The sequence below is a fragment of the Myotis myotis genome, unplaced genomic scaffold, assembly GCF_014108235.1.
Source record: "Myotis myotis isolate mMyoMyo1 unplaced genomic scaffold, mMyoMyo1.p scaffold_m19_p_24, whole genome shotgun sequence".
NCBI classification, from domain to species: Eukaryota; Metazoa; Chordata; class Mammalia; order Chiroptera; family Vespertilionidae; genus Myotis; species Myotis myotis.
The window spans coordinates 5282656-5308754 of NW_023416329.1; the positions used below are offsets into that span (position 1 = coordinate 5282656).

General features: G+C 40.6%; 1 protein-coding gene and 1 non-coding gene across 3 annotated transcripts; both read left to right on the forward strand.

The window, feature by feature from the left end:
- The first annotated feature begins 41 nt into the window (after positions 1 to 41).
- On the forward strand, positions 42 to 25912 carry LOC118679374 (mitochondrial import inner membrane translocase subunit Tim23). 2 transcript variants are annotated; one of them, XM_036356038.1, is made up of 7 exons: positions 42 to 175; positions 2622 to 2680; positions 10100 to 10193; positions 10384 to 10468; positions 13457 to 13515; positions 14417 to 14527; positions 25400 to 25912. In XM_036356038.1, the coding sequence occupies exons 1-7, from the start codon at positions 70 to 72 to the stop codon at positions 25513 to 25515; spliced, it is 630 nt and encodes a 209-aa protein (XP_036211931.1). In that variant the 5' UTR covers positions 42 to 69; the 3' UTR covers positions 25516 to 25912. The 2 variants fall into 2 exon arrangements, with proteins under 2 accessions (XP_036211931.1, XP_036211932.1); XM_036356039.1 differs by lacking the exon at positions 42 to 175 and adding an exon at positions 1753 to 2060.
- On the forward strand, positions 12718 to 12920 carry LOC118679388. Its single transcript, XR_004975226.1, has one exon. It is a non-coding gene; the product is annotated as a small nucleolar RNA SNORA74 (small nucleolar RNA).
- Positions 25913 to 26099: the final 187 nt, after the last annotated feature.

Genomic DNA, 26099 nt, shown 5'->3' on the forward strand with positions numbered 1-26099 from the left:
CGACGGCCGGACGGGCGACCGCGGCCTGAGGCGGGGGTGAGGGGCCGACGGGCAGTTTGCGGCGAGGCCATGGAGGGCGGCGGGGGAAGCGGCAACAAGACCACCGGGGGGTTGGCCGGCTTTTTCGGAGCCGGCGGAGCTGGTTACTCGCACGCGGATTTGGCCGGAGTCCCGCGTAAGTACCGCGCGCGGCTCGCAATCGTTTCTGCGACTCGGCCCGGCGTGCGGCTGCCCTGCCCTCTCTCACTTGTTGGTGCTCACGGTCCGCAGTGGCCGTGGTGCGGTTGGTGTGTCTCTGCCGCCCCGTCAAGACCGAGCAGGTGTTGGGGGCCCTGGGTCCCCGGCAAGCTGACGAGGGCTCAGATGTTGCACGTTTCCTTCCTTCCGTATCCGCGCCTCGTGCCGTATCTCTCCTCCCACACGTTTATGTCCGTGTGGTGGGCTGTGCCTTCGGCCCTACGTTAAGAGGGGGGCCCAGCTCTGCCCGTAAATGTATTCCAAACAGGATCCCGTAGAAAACCTTTTAGCGCACAGCCGCCTCTTCTACCCACAAAGTCGCCGTCAGGGCGGAACCTCAGTAGTACCGGGAGGCGACCGAGAGAGAGGAGCCGGGACCCGGGCGGGGCTGGAGGTGAGCTGACCTTGCAGGTCCCCGGCGAGAAGAAAGACTTTCGGGAAGGCGTGTGCGAGGCGGAGGTGCAGAAGCGTGAACACCGTTCCCAGGAACATGGACTCCAGACCCTCCGGACGGCGTGGGATGCGGAGAACTCGGACTTAAACGTAGTAGGGACTTGGTGGAGGATAACGGCTGGATAAAACTGTTTTCTTTTTGATAATTCTTGAATTTCTCTAGGTCCTTTAATGCTCAAGAAGAACAACAACAAAAAACCTTTTCCAGCTCCTAGTGTCACCTGTGTCAAAACTGCATCTAGAACACAGTTCATGTGTGCATCGTAGGAGTCTGGGTGTTGGGGCTCGAGGCAAAGCGTTGTCGTGTTGACTGGACTAAGGTTGAAGGCTGGGGGGGGGGGGGGGGGTGGAAGGGTGCACACCAGTCATTGAGCACCTACAACGAGCCAGTGACTTTAATGGACCTAAGCAGTTAGTTTCTTTTTTTTTTTTCTTTGTAAGGCCGCTGCTTTCATGGAGTTTACATCCTACGGAAGTGAGCAAAGTCACAAATGAAAGCACCTCAGTTAGCGTTAAGCGTGCGTAAAGGCAGCAAAGCCAGGCCGTGAGATGGTGCGGGAAGCAGGAACCATTTGAGAATGGGTCGGGGAAAGCAGCTCAGGGTGTTGATATTTGGGCTGTGGCCTGAATACGAATGCCTGGGAGGAGGCAGACATGCCACTGAAAATGTCCGGTACCTGTGTCCCGAGAAGGAAACAAAGGGCGTGTTGGAGGAACTGTTAGATGTGTCTGCAGAGTTGCAAGAGAGTTGGGGCGGTAGGAGATGCTGAGCAGAGGGGCGAGGAACGGCAGCTACTGTAGTGTTTGTGAGCCATGGTGAGGCGTTGGCACTGGTGAGTGTAAATGGCCGCCATTCGGGCTGATCTCCGTTTCTTAAATCGCGTTCGTTGCTGTGTAGAAGGTGAACTGAAGGGCCCCAGCCTGTTTGGCCCAGTGGATAGGGTTTGGCTCGGTGGAGAGAGCGTCGGCCTGCGAATCCCTGCGAATCAAAGGTCCGGGTTCGATTCGGTCAAGGGCACTACCTCGGTTGGGTGGCATGCTCCTCCCAGGCCTGGGCCCTCAGGGCGCGTGCAGGAGGCAACCAAATCAATGTGTTTCTCTCTCTTCCACTCTCTCTAAAAATCAATGGAAAAATATCCTTAGATGAGGATTTTGTTTTTTAAGTGAATTGAAGGGACTACTGTAGTCGAGTGAGATTTAATGGACTAGGATGGTGTCAATAAAGACAGTGGTAACACCCAATACAAGATAGCTATTGAATCGGAACTACTAGGACTGTCAGTTGATGAAAAGACCAGAGTCATAGGAAATGCATAGATTTGTGAACAATCAACTAAGATACAGAAGGATCCAAAGATTAAATTTAAAATGTGAGAAAGTTTATTTTCCTAACTTCAGTTAGTGGGATTCCAGTCTGGCCCTCTTGCGTTTGCATTTTCTCTCGTCCTAACCCCCATCCCTGTGGTAATGGCCAGAAAATTCTCTACCCTGCCATAGTAAATCAACTGTGTCAGCAACTGTCAACATGGAACTGCCATGAAATATTTATTCACAGCACACAGCCCAAACACTGTTTCTCCCATGGAATTATTTGGTTTCTTGTCAGTTTCATTTTGCAATTTGTACAGTTGGCAAGCACTCTTGTAGCAAAGTAGAAAGAAATTAGCTTTATAATTGACCTGGGCTGTGCTTCCTTATATGTGTGGGTGCCTGAGCCACCACTGTAATACCCGGTTTGGGATTGAAGGCAATAGGAGGAGGTAGCCCCAAAACTGCCAGAGAAGAAGGATAAGCATAGAAAAGTGAGAGGAAATATCACATTCAGTGAGTCTGTGAGTCAGAATTGCAAAACATGAAACAAGAGCACAATTAATGCTAAATTAAATAACTTTAAACTTCTTGTTGCAATATGATGCTTTGTTTTCTTCTAGTGACTGGTATGAATCCTCTCTCTCCTTATTTAAATGTGGATCCACGGTATCTCGTGCAGGTAAGATTAAAACTAGTCCTTTTATGGTTTTACTAGTTAGGTGCTTACCATTAAAAAATTTTAAATGTTAGGTATTTATGCTGACCTGATCTGTAATATATATTTTTGGAGGCACCAGTTCTCTGGTATCTATTCACCCTTTTTTCTCATAAACCCTAGGGATTTGGCTTGCAAATCTCCCTGACATTAGTTGATTAAATCTCTTTGAAAGGTTTTGGGGTTTGGTTTTTCCCCCATATTTTTTAAATTGTGGTAAAATAACACTAGCAAATTTTGCTATATAACTGTTTTTAAGTGTTATGTTCACTGTCACTAAATACATTTGTACAACCATCACCACCTACTATATCCATAACTCTTGCATCTTGTAAAAAATGAAACTCTGTAGTCCCCCCTTTCCCGCAGTTTCACTTTCTGTGGTTTCAGTTACCCATGATTAACTTTGAAAATACTAAATTTAAAAATTCCAGAAACAAACAATTTATAAATTTTAAATCACAGGCCATGCTGAATAGTGTGATGAAATCTCCCACTTCATACAGCACAGGACATAAATCATCCCTTTGTTCAGCAGACTGACACTATATATGCTACCCTCCTCTTAGTCACTGAGTAGCCTTTTCTGTTATCAGAGAGAGAAAGACCCACAACATTCACATAACTTAATACAGTGTATTGTTAAAATTGTTCTGTTGTATTAGTAGTAGTTGTTAATCTCTTACTGTGCCTATTTTATAAATTAAACTGTCATAAGTACAGGAAAAAAACATAGCAGGTATAGAGTTCAGTACTATTCACAGTTTCAGGCATCCACTGGGGATCTTGGAACAGATCACCCATGGATAAGGGAGGACTAGTGTACCCATTACAAAATAACTCCTCATTCCACTCACCCCCCAATCCCTGACAGTCACCCTTCTGTCTCTGATTCTGTATACTCTAAGTACCTCAAATAAATGGAATCATATAGTATTTGTCTTTTTGTGACTGGCTTATTTAGCATCTCATTCCATTGAATAATACTACATTTTGGTTATCCATTCATCTGTCCGTGACACTTGTATTGCTTCCATGTTTTAGCAATTGCAAATAATGCTGCTATCAACATGGTGTATAAATATAAATACCTCTTTCAGACCCTTCTTTTAACTTTTTATTATATAGCCAGAAGTGGAATTGCGGCATCATGTGGTAATCCGTTATTTTCTGAAAAATTGCCATATTGTGTTCCACAGCAGCTTGCTATTTTACATTCCCACCAACAGTGTTCAAGGACTCCAATTTCTCTATGTCCTAGCCAACACTTGTTATTTTCTGGGTTTGTTTTATATCATAGCTATCCTAATGAGTTTGAGGTAGTAACTCATTGTAGTTTTGGTTTGCATTTATATCTCCTGTGGAGAAATGTCTGTTCAAGTCCTTTGTCCACATTTAAATGGCGTCTTTTTTTGTTGAGTTTTCTATATATTCTGAATATTATGTCCCCTTATCAAATGCATGATATAAAAATATTTTGTTCCATCCTAGCTGGTTTGGCTTCGTTGGTAGAGCATTGGCCTGCGGACTGAAGGGTCCCACTTTCAATTCTAATCAAGGCACATGCCTGGTTTGCAGCTTGATCCCCAGAAGGCAGCCGATCAATGATTCTCTTTCATCATTGATGTTTCTATCTCTCTCTCCCTTTCCCTTCCTCTCTGAAATCAATAAAAATACATTTTTAAAAAATTAAAAATGGCCCTAGTCAGTTTGGCTCAGTGGATAGAGTGTCAGCCTATAGATCGAAGGGTCCCAGGTTCAATTCCAGTGAAGGGCACGTACTTCAGTTGCAGGTTCCTGCCTGGGCCCTGATCAGGATGCATGCAGGAGGCAACCAATTGATTTGTTCCTCTCACATCGATACTCCTCTCTGTCTTTCCCTCTCTCTAAAAATTAATGGAAAAATATCCTCAGGTGAGGTTAAAAAAAAAAACACAAATGGAACTGCCTTATGACCCAGCAGTTCCACGTCTGGGAATTTATCTGAAGAAACCCAAAACACTAATTTGAAAGAATATATGCATCCCTATGTTCATTGCAGCGTTATTTACAATAGCCAAGATTTGGAAGCAGCCCAAGTATCCTCATCAGTAGATGAGTGGATAAAACCACTATGGTACATTTGCACAATGGAATACTACTCACCCGTAAAAAGGAAGAAAATTTTACCCTTTGCAACAGCATGGATGGACCTGGAGAATATCCTGCTAAGTGAGATAAGCCATTCAGAAAAAGACAGGTACCAAATGATTTTACTCATGTGGAATTTAATGAACAAACTGGTCTAACAAGCAAAATAGAGACAGACTTAAAGATAGCAAGCAGATAGCTCTGGTGGTTAGGGGATTGAGCAAAAAGAGAACTTGTGGACATGGAAAACTGTGGTGATTGCGGTGGGAGGGAGAAGGAATGTAAGGGTATAGGAAGAACAAATGGTGGTGGAAAAAGTAAAAGAAAAATGAATAGCATTCCAGTAAAAATATTGGCATGATTTGTTATCCTGTGTAATAAAAGCGTAGTATGCAAATTGTCCCCTCAACCGGGAGTTCGACCATAGGCAGGGCCAGCTGAGGAAAGGGAAGGAGTAGCCAGCTGGCAGCCCCTAGGGACCCTACCAGTGCACGAATTTTATGCACTGGGCCTTAGTAAAAGTTATAAGAAATAATAGTAAGTTAAACACAAATGAGGAAGCATAACCTGGGAATCTTTAAATGAAATCTTAAATCCTTACATATATAAGAAAGTACTTAATTACTTGAGTTTATTTTATTAGATCAGATTATTAATATTCATGAGTCTATGCATGAACACTTGAAATTAGGGTTATACATTTTAAGGTTTACACATTGGCCTCAGTATTCTATTGTTTTGGGTTTCGTTTTGTTCTTTTAATCCTCACCAGAGGACGTGCTTAGAAAGAGAGAAGCATTGATTGCTGCCTCCCGTATACTGCCCCCCACTGGGGATCAAGCCCACAAACCAGATATGTGCCGTGACCGGGAATCAAACCAGTAACCTTTTGGTGCTTGGGATGATGCTCAACCAATTGAGCCGCTCAAACTGAGCTGTTTTGGGTTTTTTGGTTGATTGGTTTTTTATTAGGATATTGGATTAAACTGATCAAGAAACTTCAGAGAGTTTTGTTAGATATCTCAGGAATGCAAGGTTGATTGAACATTTGAAAATCATTGTACTGTGCCATATCAGCAAAGAAAAGAAACTACACGATTAGCTCAATAGATGCAGAAAAGGCATTTGACCAAATTTAACATTCCTTTGTGTTTAAAACACACACACACACACACACACACAACAAAACAAAACAAAAAAACAATAAACTAGGAATAAAGGGGAATGTCTTCAATCTGGTAAGGTTTTTTTAATCAAAATTTCCAAAGCTATGGGACTGGGTGACGGTGGACAAAGGGATGGGAGTGGGGACGGGGACATCTGTAATAGTGTCAACAATAAAAATGAAGTTTAAAAAAAATCCAGAGAGAGAACTCATGCGGGGGAAAAAAAGCCAAAGCTAACATGGTGAAAATCTCAATATGTTCCCACTAATAAGGAACATGACAAGGATATCCACTCTCTTCGCTTGTCTTCAGCATTGTCTTACCAGGGCAATTAGGCAACAGAATGAATGGCATCCAGATTGATAAAGAAAGAAGTAAAACTATCTATTTGAAGGTATCATGATCTTGTGTATGGAAAATCCTAAGGGTCCAGCTGGCATGGCTCAGTGTTTGAGTGTCAGCCTATTCACCAGGAAATCATGGTTGGATTCCCAGTAGGGGGCTTGCAAGAGCAGCTTATCAGTGATTCTCTCATAATTGATGTTTATCTCTTCCTCGCTGAAATCAATAAAAATATATTTGAAAAAGAAAGGAAATCCTAAGTACACCACAAAAAACTTAGTTTTAATTTAGAATTTCAGCAATGTAGAATGACACAAGATCAGTATACCTAATTAATTATATTTCTATATAATAGCAATGGACACCACAAAAATGAAAGTGCAAAAACAATTCCATTTGCAATGATATCAAAAAATAAAATATGTAGGACTAAATTCAATAAAAATGCAAAATTTGTACTTTGAAAACTATAAAACATTATTGAAAAAACTTAAGACAAATAAATTGAAGGTATTCCAGTTTCTTAGAAGGTTTAATATTGTTAGAATAACAGTAATTTCCAAATCAATCTGCAGACTCAACAGCCTCTATCAAAATCTCAGCAGGCTTTTTTGCAGAAATTGGCTGATTTTAAAATACATATGAGAATACAAAGAATACAAAATAGCCAACAATCTGGAAAAGAAGAGCAAATTGGAGCACTCACACATCCCAATTTCAAAACTGATTCCCAAGCTACAGTAATTAAGACATTGTGGTGCTGGCACAAGGATAGCTATATAGATCAACAAAATAAAATTGAAAGGCCAGAAATAAACTCTTCACATTTATAGTCAGTAGGTTTTCAACAAGGGTATGAAGACAATTCAGGAGGGAAAAATTGGTAATCATATTTTTATAGAAACCAAGAGCTTTAATTTCATGGATTCCTCCCCCAACCCAAATTAATGTAATTTGACCAGGGTCTACTCCCTCAAAATCTTTGAAAAGTTTTGTTATATGGAACAGTACTTTTTTTTTTTAATGCTCACCTGAGGACATGTTTGTTTGTTTGTTTGTTTGTTTGTTTGTTTGTTTTAGAAAGAGAAGAGAGAAACGTTGATGTGAGAGAGAAACATCAACAGTTGCCTCCTGCATGCGCCCCAAATAGGGATCAAACCAAAGACCTTTCAGTGTACAGGATGACGTTCCAGCCAACTGAGCCACACGGGCTAGGGTGAACCAGTACATTTTTATTAACTTTAAAAGCCCCAGTGACAAGTAACCATCACATTATTTTCAAGTCACTATATATGAATGAAGTATATTTGCTTTCAATCCTCATCGTCTTTTTAGTATAGTTGACCCTAACAAAGAGTAAGTTGGTAATGACATGCATTTGTACTTACTAATGTTCATCACGACCGTTTTTTAAATTACCTATTTGTAATTAATGACTCATTTTTTGATTGAAAGATAATTACTTACCTCATCAAATCAAATGTCACATTTCTAAAAACCTCAAACCAGAAGCATAATTTAAAATTAAGTCATTAATTTGAAATTCAGGAAGCACCCAAAATTTACAAAACTGTCTAATAATCTAATAATAAAAGCATAATATGCTAATTAGACCTGATAGCCGACCGTCCTTCCAGACAAAGCCGAGGGGGCTTCGAGGGCCGAGGGCAGGCCCCAGCAGCGGTGGCGGGGTGATGGGGGCAGCACCTTCCCCTGATTGGCCCGGTCGCCTCCCGCAAATGGAGGCCAGACTGTGGCTTAGGCCCGATCCCCGTGGGACCTTTGTTTAGTAAGTGCATTCCTGATTAGGAAAATCATAGCTCTGCACTGGTTTTAAGCTGTCAGTAGGACATCCCCTGCTGGCTCCTGGACTGTGAGAGGGGGCAGGCCAGACTGAGGGGACCCCCCTCACACCAGTGCATGAATTTTCGTGCACTGGGCCTCTCGTGTATGAATATTATTCATGGTATGGCATCTATTCAGTGTGTGCTTATTGCCCAACCAACCATTTTTGTGTGATAAGAATAGATGTGTTTGCTTATTTGTGCGATTTTTGCTGAGAATATATGCATAAGGCAAAAATCAAAATCCAGTGCAGAGCTATGATTTTCCTAATCGGGAATGCACTTACTAAACAAAGGTCAGCATTTCACAAAGGGACCTGTTAGAGAGTTGCTAAATGTGTATGTACTGTCCTTCAGGGGCTTTTTCTAATCATTTTTGTGTGGAGAGCTTGGAAAAATGTATTGAACATGTCCTTCATAAGAATGTATTTTATTGCCCTAACCGGTTTGGCTCAGTGGCTATAGAGTCGGCCTGCGGACTGAAGGGTCCCAGGTTCAATTCCGGTCAAGGGCATGTACCTTGGTTGTGGGCACATCCCCAGTAGGGAGTGTGCAGGAGGCAGCTGATAGATGTTTCTCTCTCATCAATGTTTCTAACTATCCCTCTCTGTAAGAAATCAATAAAATATATTTTTTAAAAAAGAATGTATTTTATTGCACAATTAATCATATGGTGTTATTAGAGTAGCATTTCTTATCCTAGGGTTTGGTTCATACCAAATTTTGTGTATGCATTTATTGGAAAGAGGGTCTATAGTTTTCTTTGTAAGATTATCAAAGGACTAATTATTAAGGTAATTTTGCCCTTGCATAACTGATCCAAACTGTTGTGCTTTTATAGTTTCTGCTCGTTTTTTTTAATGGTCATTTGCTCTCTTACACATCATAAAATGGTGTTTGATATGGAATGAAAGTTATTTTCTCCTTTCAGACTGTTAAGAATAAATGGTTACTTCTCATAGCTTTCACTTTACCTTTCTCTAGGGCTGTTCTTCCTAAACTCTGTTGCACTGTTGTTTCAAATTTATTATTACACCAGAGGCCTGGTGCACAAATTCGTGCATGGGGGCAGGGGACCATGGGAGGTTGGCCGCTGGCCCCAAGGAGGGAGCCAGCCCTCAGCCCCCTTGGGAAAGGGGCCGTATCCACCACAACCCACCCCTGGTTCCCCAGCCCAGCCCAGAGCCCAAAGGCCCCGGTGGGTGGGGAGAGGAGGCAACACCGCCATTGGCACCCCGCCTCTCCCCCCTCCTCCTTCCCTCGCTGCCGCACCACCCACTGTGGCAGGCAGGCAGGCAGCTCCCAGGGAAGGGAGAGGAAGGGACTTGTGTCGAGGGCTGACTTTCATTAGATTGCAGTGAGGGAGCTGCTCTGCTATGTATGAAACACCAACCCAGAAGCAGGTCTCTCTGAATGGTTTAGCAACAGGGACTGATGGGGGCCGGCCGGCTGGGGGGAGGGGCCGCAAGCAGTTGGCTGTGGGAGTGCACTGACCACTAGGGGGCAGCTCCTGCATTGAACGTCTGCCCCCTGGTGGTCAGTGCGCGTCATAGCGACTGGTCTGTCGTTCCGGTAGTTCGGTCATAACGGTTGCTTAGGCTTTCGTATATAGAGATAAGGCAAATGACATGCAATCTGTAAAATTTACATTGAGAAGCACAGTTCTGAACAAGGATCCTTCCTAAGAATGCAGGTGCATAACTATATATGTTGTATGTTTCATTTCACTTTGATTTAGATGTTGCTGTTGTTGCAGAAAGTTTTATTTTTAAGTATAGTTAAGTTTTAGTTAATTTAAGATGATACTTTCTGTGAAAAACTACTTTAACAAATTAAAAAACACTCTGCAAGTACTCTGTCTTGAGAGGAGCTCAGCTTTGTTTTCATTATTACTCCTTTAGGATACAGATGAGTTTATTTTACCAACCGGAGCTAATAAAACCCGGGGCAGATTCGAACTGGCCTTTTTCACCATTGGAGGATGTTGTATGACAGGTGGGTGTAATAAATTTTTTAAGTGTTCTTAATCTAAGTAGTCAAAGATGCTTAAAATCAAAAGCAATTAGAATATTTTACGTTTTTCATCTTTTTCTGTTATATAAAAAATGAAAAAGAATCAAAAGTGCAGTTGTTTTTAAATATAAAGATGTATTATTTGGATGAATTGTTAACTATGATTTACTAGGGGCTGCATTTGGGGCAATGAACGGTCTACGGCTAGGATTGAAAGAAACCCAGAACATGGCCTGGTCCAAACCAAGAAACGTACAGTAAGTCTTATGTAATCATCTGATGTGGTAATGTTGACTGTTAACCGCTACTCTGTCGGCTTGATGAGCACTATCTTGTGATTACAAATGTTGAGAGTATTGATAAACTTTTTGGTCAATCTTTTTTCTTAGTCAAAATAAAAGGAACTAAGAAATCGAGTTAGTGACTCTTAAGCTTTTAAAAGGAATGATTTTTGAGCCAGTGTCCCTCAGTCAGCTAGTGCTACCCCAGCCTAACTTCTCAGCTACACTTGTTTCATTCTGCAGGCCTACAAAACCTGCTTTTCAAATTTCTGAATGATTAGTATATTATTTGGATTGTTCAGGGGCATCCAGAACCATAGGGTAGTGAAGAAATAAAAAGGACATAAGAGTGATTGCTAGATTCGCTATTACTTGACTTGAATTTAACTTCACTTTCCACTTCTGAAGTGGAACGCTACAGAAAATTTAAATCAAATTCCTAGAACTTAGAGGTAGTTCCAGAAGGAATAAGACAGTTTTCTAAGAAAATTATTTTGCAGAAAAGGGAAAGTACAATTAAGAAGACCAGAAAGTGTATATAATATATATCTTCACCCAGCTTAAGAAATAAACATGACCAGTCCCTGTTGACATTCCCTTAATATATTGTTTAGTTTTGTATGTTTTTATACTTTATGTGAGTGAAATCACAGTATACATATATTCTTTTTTTTAATGAGAGTCTTGTTGGTCTTATTTTTTATTGTTACTGATTTTTTTAGAGAGAGAGGAGGGGAAGGGAATAGAGAGAGAGAAACATGTATGAGAGAGGAACATCATCAATCGGCTCCCTCCTGCAAAGTCCCTACCAGGGAGTGATGCCACAACCTGGGCATGTGCCTTGACAGGGAATTGAACCAGCAATTGTTGGTTCTTGGGTCTACACTCAACTGCCGAGCACACCAGCTGGGCTACATATATTCTTCAATGGCTCACATAGAACACTTGAAACTCCATCTGCATTATTTGTTGTTTAGCCAGCAGATGGCAGCAGGTGTCTGCTAGAATTAGACCTTGGGGAATTTGAAGGTAAATTCCTGTTACTGTGTTGATCGTTGCCCTTGCTTTACTAGCCCAGATTCTTGACTATTCATATATATATATACATATACACACACACACACACACACACACACACACACACACACACATATGTGTATATGTATATGTGTGTGTGTATATATATCCTTAATATTTGTTCCTTACTCCGATAATTTTTTTTTTTTACTTTTTGTGTTGTGGAAAATTCGGAATGTATATAAAAGTAGGCAAAATAGTACAGTGAACACCTATGAACCATAACTTATGCTCAATAGCCATCAACCAAGACCAATTATGTCCCATCTCCTTCCCTTCCATATTATTAAGAAACCAATTCCCAGTGTTCTATCATTAAATATTAATTTGGAAGATCTAGAAGAAATAACCTTTGTTTTTTAAAACAGTAACGTTATTAATTTTTAGAGAGTCAAATTAGTTTTCATTTTTTAGAAATCTTCCACGCCGTTTTTTACATAATTATCCTGCTCTTCCTAGATAAGGAGACAGCATTTAAAAATGGAAAAAAGATAGGGTTTCAAGCTAGACAGATCTATGTATCTTCAAAGCCTAGTTCTATTACTTGCTATTTTGTAATCTTAGGTAAGCTTTTCGTACTGCCTGCCTATAAAGATTGTTGAGAGATGATTAAAGTTAGAAGTAAAGGCCCAATATGTGGAGGTACGGTGCCCAGTTGCATCCTAAAGAATTTTACCAATTTGCAGTGCTATCAGCAGTACAATACTATGAAAATTAAGAGTTTTTAAAGCTTGTGACAGCCCTAGTCAGTGTTGCTTAGCTGATGAGTGTTGTCCAATGCACTTTCCGGCCATCGGTTCAGTTCCTGGTCAGGGCACAAACCCAAGTTGCGGGTTTGATCCCTCGTCCGGGTACGTGACGAAGGCAGCCGCTCAGTGTTTCTCTCTCACATTGATGTTTCCGTCTCTCTCTCCCCTCTCTTCCTCTGTTTAAAAATCAATAAAAAAAAAGAGTGGTTTCTGTTTGACAATTTTTTTAAAAGGCTTGTGACAAATGTAAAAACAACGTGCTAAACTTTAAATATATTGGTAAATAATTAATTAAAACAATATACTTCTCTGTAAACAACCTTTTATAAGTAATACAAATTTTTATCATTGAGCATTAATATTTAGTTATTTTTTGTTTGCTACTATAATTCTATAATACCCAGCAGTAGTCAGCTGTCCAGACGGATCGTTCCTGTGATGGTGTTACACTGCTGGGAGAGAAATGTCCTGTCTTCTTCCTCCAGTTGCCCCTGTCACTGTTCTGGTGGCATCAGGCACTGGTGCAAGGCAGAACTGTGCTTCCTTGAGAGTGTGCTAAGCATCCACTTTGGCTGCTTAGTTCTAGTGTGGGAGCAGACACAGCGTGCTTTCTCCGTGGGTTCTGGTTTGTTTTTTCCTTCTCTTCGAGTACATATTTATTTTTAATTCTGCCCTATGTTCTATAATTTTCCACGATTTGATTCTACTTAATATTCTCAACATATACCCCTCCCCCCCAAAAAAAACCTTAATTGTATGCTACTTTGTTCATTATAATGGCCATGTCAGTTTCTGTAAACTTTTTTTCTTTTTGTGTTTCTGTAAACTTCTTATAAAAATACATTTCAGGCTGTCATTCAAAGCCTTTATGTGTTTGATATATATTTAATAATCTTATATATGTAAGAAATTTCCTTACTTGTTACTCACAATGGTTGGCGTTTTTAACATACCTTCATTTATATTTCTATAAAGTAAAAGCCATTCTTACTGAATTCTGAGGAGGCATTAAGTTTTTTTCATGAAGAAAACTTGGAATTGGATTTATACTTTTTAAATAGCTGCAATTATGGTTTTTCACATTACTAGAGGAAATAATGATTCTAAATACAGATTCTTTGTCTTTCTGCCCTTGCAGGATTTTGAACATGGTGACGAGGCAAGGGGCACTTTGGGCTAATACTCTAGGTTCTCTGGGTAAGTAAAGATTTCACTTGATAATAAATTAATGAAAAGAAAGAATGTACACATGTCAGGAACAATTTGATCAACCAAAATGTTTTAAATTCTAGGAAGAACAGGAGCTACATAAAATAATCCCAAGGTTCTAATACCATCTTGTATACCATTTCTGAATGTTTTAAATCTATTAAAACTCTAAAAAAAAAAACCCTCTAAGTACTCTCCTATCCAAGCACAACACCAAATAAAATCATGAACCTTTCCAAATACCTTCTTTGCATATCCGGAGTCATAGTCACATGCCTGGATTAGTGACTATAGCTCGTCCTCCTTTTTGTTTTAAGTGAGTATACATAGCATTCCATCATATGGAAAGTCCCTTTCTGGACCAGTCTCTTCCTGATGGGCATTTTAGTTGTTGCCAGGCTTTTTCTATTACAAACATTGTTCAAGTGATCCTGCTGGCAACATGGGAAAGCAGCAGGTCATCCACAAAAATCTGCTCTGCCCTCCACCATAAGCCAGCTGCTTATATTGGGTAGGAGGACAAAGATTACATGGGAAAGCGGGCCCAGGGTAATCATTACAGGTTACAAGTCATGTAGGCTTGGCAGGGGGGCGAGGGGGGGCATGGGGAGTGTCACACAGGGTGGGGTGGAGGGGTCAAATGTGGCAGTTTTGAGAACAGGTAAGAAAAAGGGTTAATGCAGCAATTTTTCAACTGGTGTGCCTGGTACATGGGAACTTTGATGCTAAATCTAAGAAAGTCTGGGTAGAACAGAATGGCTGAGTGATCACTCTTTATACCTTTGAATACTTACAGAATGATGACTGTAGGATACATTTATCTAAGTATAATTTCTATACTGACTTTTAATCACCATTGTATTACTGATCAGTTCCATTTCCCCTGTAGCTTTGCTTTATAGTGCATTTGGTGTCATCATTGAGAAAACACGAGGTGCAGAAGATGACCTCAATACAGTAGCAGCTGGAACTATGACGGGCATGTTGTATAAATGTACAGGTAGGAGATTTTGAATAGAGAGCTCTCTTAATACACTTGAAGTATGCTTTTGATGCATAGATTTCGAAGGAATCTGCATCCTTTTTTTTTGCAGTATAATCTAGTGTTCTCAGAAACTAGAGATTGTTACGGTTTTGGTTTGTTTAGTTTTGGTAAAATACATATAAGATTAACCATCTCACTATATTTTAAGTGTACAGTTGAGTAAAGTTAAATATATTTACATTGTTGTGCAACCAATCTCCAGAACTTTTCTTCATTTTGCAAAACTGAAACTACTCATTAAGCAACTCTCCATTTCTCCCTTCAGCCCCTGGCAACTACCATTTTGCTTTCTATCTATGAAATTGACTACTTTAGGTACCTCATGAAAGTGGAATCATACAGTATTTGTCATTTTGTGACTGGCTTATTTCATTTAGTGTAATGTCCTCAAGGTTCATCCATGTTACAGCATGTGTCACAATTTTTTTCCATTCTAAGCAGATACTTGGTTGCTTCCACCTTTGGCTACCTTGAATAATACTGTTATGTATGAACATTAGATAAACTAAATACCATTCAGTTTTGAAAATAAAGTCCTAAGAGTTGATCCAAAATGGTCTGGGGAAGATCAGATATCAAATTTTCCTCTAAAATAGAAAAATAATTAACATTCACTGAACTATGATTATACTCCCAGCAATGAATACTTAATAATTTGTTTTATTTAAAACTGTGAAATGAGAATCACACTCCAGCTTTATAGATGAGCACAGTATTAAGACGACCTTTTTCAAAATGTCATATAAGTAGTGACAGCCTCACATTTTTCATCACGTCAGTTTGTTTGTTTTTTTAATATATTTTATTTCTTTTTCACAGAGAGGAAGGGAGAGGGATAGAGAGTTAGAAACATTGATGAGAGAGAAACATGGATCAGCTGCCTCCTGCACACCTCCTACTGGGGATGTGCCCGCAACCCAGGTATATGCCCTTGGCCGGAATCGAACCTGGGACCTTTCAGTCCGCAGGCCGACGCTCTATCCACTGAGCCAAACCTGTTAGGACCGTCATGTCAGTTTTAAATTACTTAATTAAACTGCTTAAGTTCTTCACTCCTGTCTCTGAAGAGCACTTTCATGTGTTTGATTGCTTTATTATGTCTGAGACACTTGATTAACTAAGTAATTCTGTTTATTAGGAATTCTTTCATCACATGTATCAGGTAGTATTTTTGCTCAGTTTTTATGAGAAAGAAATGTGAGAAGTCTCATGGTTATAAAGTCCAAGTTTTCCTATCATATCTAGAGTGAGAGGCTTTTCTATTTTGAAATAGATTGCATTTGGAATTTTATTCCTAAGAGCTCACACAGCTTCTTACACCATGTATGGTGTGTTTACAAGCAAACAGTTTCCAGGTAGAATATGTCCATGAAATGTTGCCTTGGCATAGAAAAAGCTTATTTTTTTTTAAATATATATTTTTATTAATTTTTTTACAGAGAGAAAGGGAAAGGGATAGAGAGTTAGAAACATCGATGAGAGAGAAACATCGATCAGCTGCCTCCTGCACACCTCCTACTGGGGAGGTGCCGGCAACCAAGGTACATGCCCTTGACTGGAATCGAACCTGAGACCTTTCAGTCCGCAAGCCGACGCTCTATCCACTGAGCCAAACCGGTTAGGGCGAAAAAGCTTATTAAAAACCTAAAAACACTTGCATATTGAAAATCTGTAGGGTCAGGCAAAAGAATTTAAAATTTTAATTGGCAGCACAAAGGTGGCACTCAGCCTGAAAGGGTTTTTAAATAACAAATTAATATTTTAAAAAATGAAGATTTCACAAAACTCTGGAATTCCAGCTTCTTTTGAATAAATGGAAGACACCAAGCTCACACTGTATGGTGGCAAATGGCTGGAGCAGAATGGGGAGCCACTTCTACCCCAGTGGGTGGGCATGGAAGCTGAGTCCCCACCATTCCCTGTTTTCTTACTCAGAGTAAGCCATTATGGCTTTTCCTGTGTTAGGAGCAGTTCTGAATATACAAATGCAAATTATCTAATTTAAGGCATTATGCATATTTAAAAAATAGAAAGGAAAAGGCTGAATACTTGATATTATCAAAAGAAATGGTAGCCAGTTTTCTGTGTCTAGGACTTCCTTGCAGTAATAGCTTGGGACAGCTTCCACATAAATTATGGAATAGAAAGCCCTTGGCTCAAAAGAGAAAAAGCAAAAAAGATTATCCATTAGTTCTGTCAGGTGATGAGTTGGTTGCAGCTCCCTTTCCATTGGGGACCATAGAGGAAGGTAAATGATCTGCTGAACCAAAATTCCAACATTGCTTCCCATCCCTGCCTCAGCAAAGGCAGATTGGTGTCTTTTATTGATTTTGTGTGGCAGGAATGCAAATGTGTAACTTCAACTTTCAGATTTGGAAAAGAGTTTGGGCACCCTAGTCTAGAGCAGCATAAACTATTAGGAGAGGAATTTCACATTTAGAGAATGGCTAATTCCTGCTGACCAAAAATATTTGCAATCCCCAGTGTACTCTTCAAAATATTTTTTTTTTTTTAAAAAAGTATAGCTCTGGGGCTGTCACTTTAGCCCTCACCAGTTTGGCTCAGTGGATAGAGCATCAGCCTGTGGACTGAAGGGTCCCAGGTTCTATTCCGGTCAAGGGCACATGCCCAGGTTGTGAGCTCAGTCCTCAGTAGGGGGCGTGCAGGAGGCACCCAATCAAAGATTCCCTCATCATTGATGTTTCTATCTCTCCATCTCCCTTTCTCTCTGAAATCAACCATATATATACATATATGTGTGTGTGTGTGTGTATATATATATATACACACACACACACATATCTATAATAATCCTATCTAATAATAGACAAACAGGGTAATTGACCGTACCTTTGCTACGCCTCCCATTGGCTAATCAGCATGATATGCAAATTAACCTCCAACAAATATGGTGGATAATTTGCATACGTAGGCTCCAAGCGGTGGAGCGAAGACTGAAGGCAAGCTGGAACAGCGAAGACAGAAGACAGAAGGCGGCTCTGGCCAGGGCCGCGAAGATGGAGGACGGAAGGCAGCTCTGGCCAGAGCAAAGGCCTGGGTCCTGGCTGCCGGAGGAAAACCTGTGCCCGCAGCCAGGAGAAGGGAAGGCCTATTGCACGAATCTCTTCGTGCAACAGGCCTCTAGTAAAAGTATAATATGCTAATTAAACTGGGCAGCCAGACGAAGCCGGAATTTCGTGCATCAGGCCTCTAGTATAAAATAAATGTGTTAAAAAAAAGGGGGAAGGACTTTAGAATGAAAGTAGTATGATCCAATGTAGCCACTTTAGTACAAAAGTAGTACTTTTGCAGCTACTTAGTAGAAAGAAAAATTATGAGGAAAATACTACATGACAAAATGGGCTATTGTAACCAGACAACCAAGGAGTCAGGGCTGCCTGTCACTATGTGAGCCAATTAAGCAGAGACAGGGTTGAATCATACATGAGTGTTTATTCCAATCCTACTGGCAGCATGGGAGAGCAGCAGGTCATCCACAAAAATCTGCTCTGCCCTCCACCATAAGCCAGCTGCTTATATTGGGTAGAAGGACAAAGATTACATGGGAAAGTGGGCCCAGGATAAACATTACAGGTTACAAGTCATGCAGGCTGGGGGGGGTCCACATAGCGTGGATGCCCTTGGGCGCCCCAGGACCAGATTGTAGATAATAGGGGCTGGGGTTGTAAAGAACAGGTGCTTCCAGAATAGATTGTCTCAGCCTGGAGGTTATAAATCTCTCCATAACCACAGGCAGTTCTTGGGACAGGAGGTTGGACTGCATTCCGATGTGAGCTCCCATGTCCCAGGGCGGACAATTCCCAGCCAAGAGAAAATGTGCTTTCTAATCAGAACAGAACCATCATGGTTAACAGCATGATTAATATGTCTCATAATTAGTTTCCAATCTTCTATTTCTGCCCCTAACATTGTCACACCAGAATATGTTTATTGATTTGAGAGAGAGGGGGGGAGGGAGAAAGAAACATCTATCAGTTGCCTCCCATACGCACCCTGGCTGGGGTTTGAACCTGCAACTTTTTTCATGTACACTGACCAACCAGCTGAGCCACCCTGCAGAGTCAAGAGGATAATTTTTAAAGTAATAATTCTGATGATACCATTTTTTAAATTTTGCCCTAGCCGCATTGGCTCAGTGGATAGAGTGTCGGCCTGTGGACTGAAGGGTCCTAGGTTCGATTTTGTTCAAGGGCACATGCCTGGGTTGCAGGCTCTATCCCCTGTGTAGGGCGTGCAGGAGGCAGCCGATCAATGATTCTCTCTTATCATTGATGTTTCTATCTCTCCCTCTCCCTTCCTCTCTGAAAATCAATAAAAATATAATTTTAAAACATTTTTCACTTTATTTTGTTAATCCTCACCCGAGGATATTTTTCCCATTGACTTTTAGAGAGAGGGAAGGAGGGAGAAAGAGGAACACCAATGTGAGAGAGACGCATCAATTGGTTTCCTCCCATACGTGCCCCGACCTGGGCTAGGGATCCAACCTGCAACCCAGGAATGTGCCCTTGACCAGGAGTTAAAACTGGGACCCTTTGGAGCATGAGCCGGCGCTGAGTGACACCGACCAAGGCAATGTTCTTTTCTTTTTTTCCATCACCATTTATCCCTTCTATGCCTTCTTTCACCTCCCCCCACATACAAGCTGTCTTCCTGCTCTCTGTCTATGAGACTATCTCTATTTTGCTTGGTAGTTCAGTTTGTTCATATGATTTTAGTTCAGACCTAATGTTTACTTAATAAGTTATGTAAATATTTTTCAGAAGGCGTGAAATGTCATTATTAGATTTCCTGTGGCATATGAAAGTATTTAATAATAGCCAGTATTCTATCAGAACAAGAACAGCTTTAGTTTTGCTATTACCCATAAGTTTTGGAATGATTTAGAGGCTGATCACTTATCTTCAGGAAATAAGGCCTCAGAAACCAAGACATGGGTCCCCCTTGCCACTCACAAAAAATCCCTGATCAGTTAATCCTGCTCCTTCCATAAGAAAGTCATCTATAAAAGCAAACTAAGCAGAAGTAAAAAGATACACAAATCCAGTTAATCAAATTAAGCAGTTGTCATCAGTTGTTATTAAAAGGTAACATTTATCCATGAATACCAGGCCTTCCAAATTAAACTCTGTGTCGGAAGGAGGAGCCTCTTGATGACTTTTTTGTTTCTGTTACTGACATCAGCATTGTTCCAGCAAATAAAAATGCACGTAACATAAAATACGCAAAGGGCTAACTGCCGTAATATAGAAAACATTTCAACAAATCACTTAGGTAAAAAATGGAGTAAGGATATGTCAGACACTTCAGGGGGAAAATACAAATGACTGCTCAATGATAGAAGTGGTTCAGTCTCACAAGCAGCCAGGAAAAGTAAAAGAAAACATTAAGATAATATTTTTCACCAACTGGCTTAAATAAGGTGATGATAGATGGCATTTAATATTGGCAAAAGATAAGCAGGTGTTTTGAAGGGAAATTTGGCATTAGTTATTATTTTAAATATGTAGATCCTTTGCTCAAGTAATCTAACATTCGGCAGTTTATTCCACAGCGAACTAAGTCATAGATGCAAAACTAAGGCTTTTGAGACTCACTTCAAGGAGAAGGTGATGTTTGCACAAAGACTGACACATGAGGGAGCATGTGAGGTGGGAGTCTGGAGGGAGTGATATAGGTAAAGGCCCTGCAGCATGAGTTCAAAGGCATTGGGAGGAGTATTTGAATCTGGGGTCATAAAAATGGCAAGGGTCTTTACCAGTTTGGCTCAGTGGATAGAGCGTCAGCCTGCAGACTCAAGAGCCCCAGGTTCGATTCCGGTTAAGGGCATGTTCCTTGGTTGCGGGCACGTCCCCAGTGGGGAGTGTGCAGGGGGAAGCTGATGTATGTTTTTCTCTCATCGATGTTTCTAACTCTCTATCCCTCTCCCTTCCTTTCTGTAAAAAATCAATAAAATACATTTTTTTTTAAAAATGGCAAGGGACCAAATCATGGAGCAGATAGAGCTTCACAGGCCACAGGAAAGAATTTGGCCTAGACATCCGTTAATCTTACCTCCTAAATACTAGCATTTATTTTTACTTGTAAACCTTAAATTGTTTGTAACTTCCAGAGAGAGTTAAACTTTCACTCTTCTTCTGAGTACAAAGTTTATACCAGGAGATATTCACTCAGGGTTGATAAACCCTCTAAAACTTGCATAAGATTCTGAAAGAGTCTGGGACACTCCCTACCACCCATAGAAAAGCCCCCTTGAAAAAGACTAAGGATCTGTGAAAATAGTCCTAAACGGACGCAGTAATGTGGGGAGTCAAAAACAGCTGAGATAGTTTAGTGTGTGTAGTGTTGCACGGAAGAACTGGCACTGCATGGGAGAGAGGGTGAGACTGTGCTGAGGGAAGCACAGCAAAGTCAGTGTCTACTGTTCAAAGTCATATATCACTTCCACTCTAACAGCAACAAGAAAAAACAGGGAAGCAGGAAACAGCCTCCAGTGACCCAGTCACCTTTGATTTCTGCCTTTTTCTCACTATGCCCTCATTTCATCAGTTGTGACCACCTGGTTCATAGGTCGACACTCAACCACTAAGCCACGCCGGCTGGGCTCCATTGATTTTTAGAGGGCGTGAAAGGGAGGGGGAGAGATAGAGAGAAACGTCCATGTGAGAGAGACAGATCAATTGGTTGCCTACTGTAAGCACAACCACAAGGGCTAGGGATCAAGCCTGCAACCAAGGTACATGCCCTTGACCAGAATCGAATCCGGGACCCTTCATTCCACGGGCCAATGCTTTATCCACTGAGCCAAACCAGCTAGGGCGATAATCATATTCTTTAGAATCATGAAGATAAAGACAATTAGGGAACAGGGGATTAAGGTGAGGATGGGACTGCACCAGACAATTGTGCATAATGAAAGTCTTTTAGTGCTATCTTGACTTTTAAATTGTGTATTGGGCTACTTTGATGATAACAAAAGTGAGTAAAGATTTAACAACATAAAAAGCAGGCATACTTTGGGAGTGGGGTGGAGAGACACAGTGTAGTGGGCACAGAGTTTCAGTTTTGCAAGATGGAAGTTCTCTGGAGATGGATGATGATGGTAGCACAGCATTGCCAGTGTACTTAATGCTACTGAACTGGGCACTTACGGTAAATAACCATGTTACATGTATTTTAAAACAATTTTTAAAAGTAATACAAAACAATTGTCAAGTTCATGCAAAATTTTAAATGTTTAGTAGCCATCTCAGTGTGTGTAGGTAAGGTTGTTCTTCTAAAGCAGGGGCCACCAGTTCCCTTTTGCTAGATGCCTGTCTATTCCTTATGCTTTACTTTTTTTTTTTTTAGCTACATTTTAAATGCTTATATAAGTACTGCATAATAGCCATTGGTCCCTCAGAGCCTAAAATACTTATTTTCTGTCCATTTTAAGAAAAATTTGCCAATTCCTGCTCTAAAGTAATTATCAGTTCAATATATAAGCTCTGCCATTAGCCAGCTCTCTGCCTCCCAAAAGGCATTTAAAGATTCTGGGCCTCATTTCCCCATGATTAGAAGGAATATTTGCCCTCGCTGTTAGTTGTGTAAGGATCCAAAAGATGGAAGGTAAATCTGTGAAACACGTCTCTTGTTTGTTGTGCTTTACAGGCACCGACCGTTGGCCTTATTTGATTACTCTGTGTTCAGAACAAGATATTTGCTAATCAACTTCCTGTGCTTAGTTAGCCAGAAGTTGATTACAGAAAGCTTAAAGCCAAGGTCCTCAAACTTTTAATAGATCAACCAGTTGAAAACTCTAAAGTTAGTGGTAAGAGTTAAAACTAAAACATGGCTGGTATGTGATAAAAGGCTACCCTAGAGTAAGGATTAACTGTGCTTACTATCTCAAACACTGCATATTTTTGGTGTTTTTTTGCTGGAAATAATTTTTTTCTAGTCTTCAAAGAAGTAACTTGAACTAAGTTTGTTTTATTTTGGTCAGAAAGTAGAAAGCTTTCTGGGGGATACACTGTTAATGACACTTAATATGCCATTGATGTCCCAAAGATCGGAAAGCCTTCCAGTTTCATTGTTACCCCAGTGCCTATGCCCAGGAGGTTCATCTGATGGCTGAAAGCTAGTGTAAAAATCTTTCCAAAAGGGTCAAGTAGAAGCTATGTTAAGATACTCAAAGCAGTGGGCCAACTGGCAGGCAGTTAGCAGCTATTTCCAAACCCACAGGCAGACTTCAGAGCTCTGGGTCTGCAACCTCCTAACCAGTGATCGGCAAACTGCGGCTCGCGAGCCACATGTAGCTCTTTGGCCCCTTCAGCGTGGCCATGAAGTTTCAATAGCACTGTACGTGCGCGCCCGCACGTAGTATTTTGTGGAAGAGCCACACTCAAGGGGCTGCAGTTTGCCAACCACTGCCCTAGTCCAGTGGTCGGCAAACTCATTAGTCAACAGAGCCAAATCTCAACAGTACAACAATTGAAATTTCTTTTGAGAGCCAGATTTTTTAAACTTAAATTGTATAGGTAGGTACATTGTTATTAACTTAATTAGGGTACTCCTAAGGCTTAGGAAGAGCCACACTCAAGGGGCCAAAGAGCCACATGTGGCTCGCGAGCCGCAGTTTGCTGACCACTGTCTAACCTAAAGGTCCAGGGAAGTTAGTCCGAATGTTTGATCCCAGGAAAGAGTATCTATGGACATTATTGTGCTTTCAGTTCCTTGCCTTCCATCATTTTTCTGATCAGTAGCAGTGAGGCCACCTTAGCTTTTGCTTTGTGTTGACTCAGAATGGTTAGAGCAGCCGTGGGCAAACTACGGCCCGCAGGCCGGATCCGGCCCGTTTGAAATGAATAAAACTAAAAAAAAAAAGACCGTACCCTTTTATGTAATGATGTTTACTTTGAATTTATTAGTTCACACAAACACTCCATCCATGCTTTTGTTCCGGCCCTCCGGTCCAGTTTAAGAACCCATTGTGGCCCTCGAGTCAGAAAGTTTGCCCTCCCCTGGGTTAGAGTATTAAATTTCTGTAATCTGTTTCAGAGAACCCTCATTATACTCAAAAGGTTAGGTTTAGTAACTGAGCCATAGTGATCTGGCAGATAGCTTAGTTTTTATTCTCCTGTACTTCGTAGTTTTTTCCATTTTAGGAAATTGGTCTAATTATAGTTCACTTTCAGCCCATAGAACTTTTTATTGACATACTCATCAAAAATAATTCATAGGTCCTTATTAAACTGAGATTGTTTTAAATGAGATTGACTGTACATTACTTTTGTTTCAACCACATTGAATACAGTTGCAAGTTAAACTGCAATGCCTACTCTAACAAGATGATAGAGAGATCTGGACTTCAAGGAGATATCTCCTACTTAAATTTTTTTGATGTTTCTGACTCTCCCCCTCCCCATATTTGACATCTACTTATAGATGTTGTGTATGCAGTTTCTGTTTGGGTCTGTTTAAGAGAGATAATTAGGGCGTTTCATAGTGGAAGCCTAATAAGCAGCTCAGCTATCAGAACTCTTCAGACTAGAGAGGCTCCTGGAAGGAGTGGCCATTTAATCTATCAGCTGAAACCATCTGGCAGGACATTCATTGCCGAAATGGTTGAAGTGAATTTGGCAACATCACTGAATTTCACAGAATTTCCTGTCTCAGACCTCAATAAGGTAATCACTGGATTGCAGCTCCATTCCCTTTGCGATCCTGACACAACTTGAAAAAAATACTCCACAGGTGCAGAGGTAGCTGCCTAAAGCTTATGGTCCCTACTTGTTTACGAAACTGTAAAAAACATCAAATACTTGTTACTTTTGGTAACCCCCATTTGTCTTAGCAGACTTGGGGGCTATTTTCAAATAACTGGTTGAAACATTTTTGTTTCTGCATTTCAAACAAAATATCTATTGCTGATCCTTTTCAACACGAAAACTATTTTGTTGTTAAGCAAAGAGTTTAATCCTTGAATGTTTTCAACTAGTGTGATGATGCTAAAAGCCTCATTGCTTTGTAGTTGTAGAAGATTGTCCGACACATCAGTGTAGGAATGGGGGCAGGGGAGTGGTGCTTCACCAGCACCTAACTCAAAGCTTCATTATAGCCACTTATTAGCACTACTTGAATCTTTAAAGTTAGTATTTTCAGAACATGTGCAGAGTCCAAAGGCTGCTCACTATTTCCAAAGAGAGTGTCGCCTTGTCTATATTATTGCCTTACTATCGTCAGTTGACAGTGCCAGTGAAGTCTGTATTAGCAGGAAATACTTTATCTGGCTGAGACTTCAATGATAAGCATAAGATCTTTAAAAGTATAAGAACAAGTCAGATTGAGAAAAGTCAAATTTTTAATACTGATTCTTATGTAAAAATTGTGACATTGAAAAATGTTTTAAATGAAATATAGTATGTAAACAGATCATTTAGGGCAGCGGTTCTCAACCTGTGGGTCGCGACCCCTTTGGCGGTCAAATGACCCTTTCACAGGCGTCGCCTAAGACCATTCTGCATATCAGATATTTACATTACAAATCATAACAGTAGCAACATTACAGTTATGAAGTAGCAACAAAAATAATTTTATGGTTGGGTCACAACATGAAGAATTGTATTTAAAGGGCCAGAAGGTTGAGAACCACTGATTTAGGACATTTATCTCCTGATTTGGTTTATTATATCACTTGTAAAACTTTTACTCTCCGCTTGGGATGGAGTATTTATAAACATGAATGCTATGTCTCCATCTTGATACTCCTTTAATCCTTTGGTGCTAGGACACTATGCAATACAAATCTCTTTCTCTCTCCCCCAGGTGGTCTTCGAGGGGTAGCACGAGGTGGTCTAGCAGGACTGACACTTACTAGCCTCTATGCACTATATAACAACTGGGAGCACATGAAGGGCTCTTTGCTCCAACAGTCACTCTGAAGATTCTGCCAACTTGTGACTAGAGGACACTTTAGTAGTCATCCAGATCAATTTATGAGTCCGTCTGGAGTTCTCTTCTATACCTACAAATAGTTTGAAAAATTGTGCAGATTTCCGAATTGCTGTGATGAAGATGGTTGACTAGACTGGCTTTCCTTCCAGCCATTAGTGAGTCGAAGCCAAAACCCTTTGGTGGCTGAGTAATATGGTTCTTTTTCAAGATCTTGCACCTGTTCTCTTTGTTACCTCCTGAACTGGAAAACCACTTACTCCCATCATTCAGGTCATTCTTGTCAGTACTATATTCACCATGTTTGTTCATTTAATGATCCAAGACTGTAATATTGCCTTGTAGTCCCAATAAAGTGTGAAAAACCAAAGTCCACTCCAACGTAAACATAGTGGGTGTTTCCATTTAAAAACATCTTTCTGATTTTAAAGTGAAATTTACTCTTAGCATTTTTTTCTGCCCCAACTAGGCTAAAACATGTTTTCATGTTTGAATTGAAATGAAGGGTTACTGGCAGTATTAACAGATGGGTTAAAATTTTCCTCCAATAGAGTTGACACTAAATAACCTCAAG

Excerpts from the sequence above, each read along its gene's own strand:
- LOC118679374 (XM_036356038.1), top strand. The coding sequence starts at position 70 with ATGGAGGGCGGCGGGGGAAGCGGCAACAAGACCACCGGGGGGTTGGCC. Across the intron at positions 10,194-10,383 it reads TGGAGGATGTTGTATGACAG|GGGCTGCATTTGGGGCAATG; the intron begins GTGGGTGTAATA and ends ATGATTTACTAG. Across the intron at positions 13,516-14,416 it reads TAATACTCTAGGTTCTCTGG|CTTTGCTTTATAGTGCATTT; the intron begins GTAAGTAAAGAT and ends TTTCCCCTGTAG.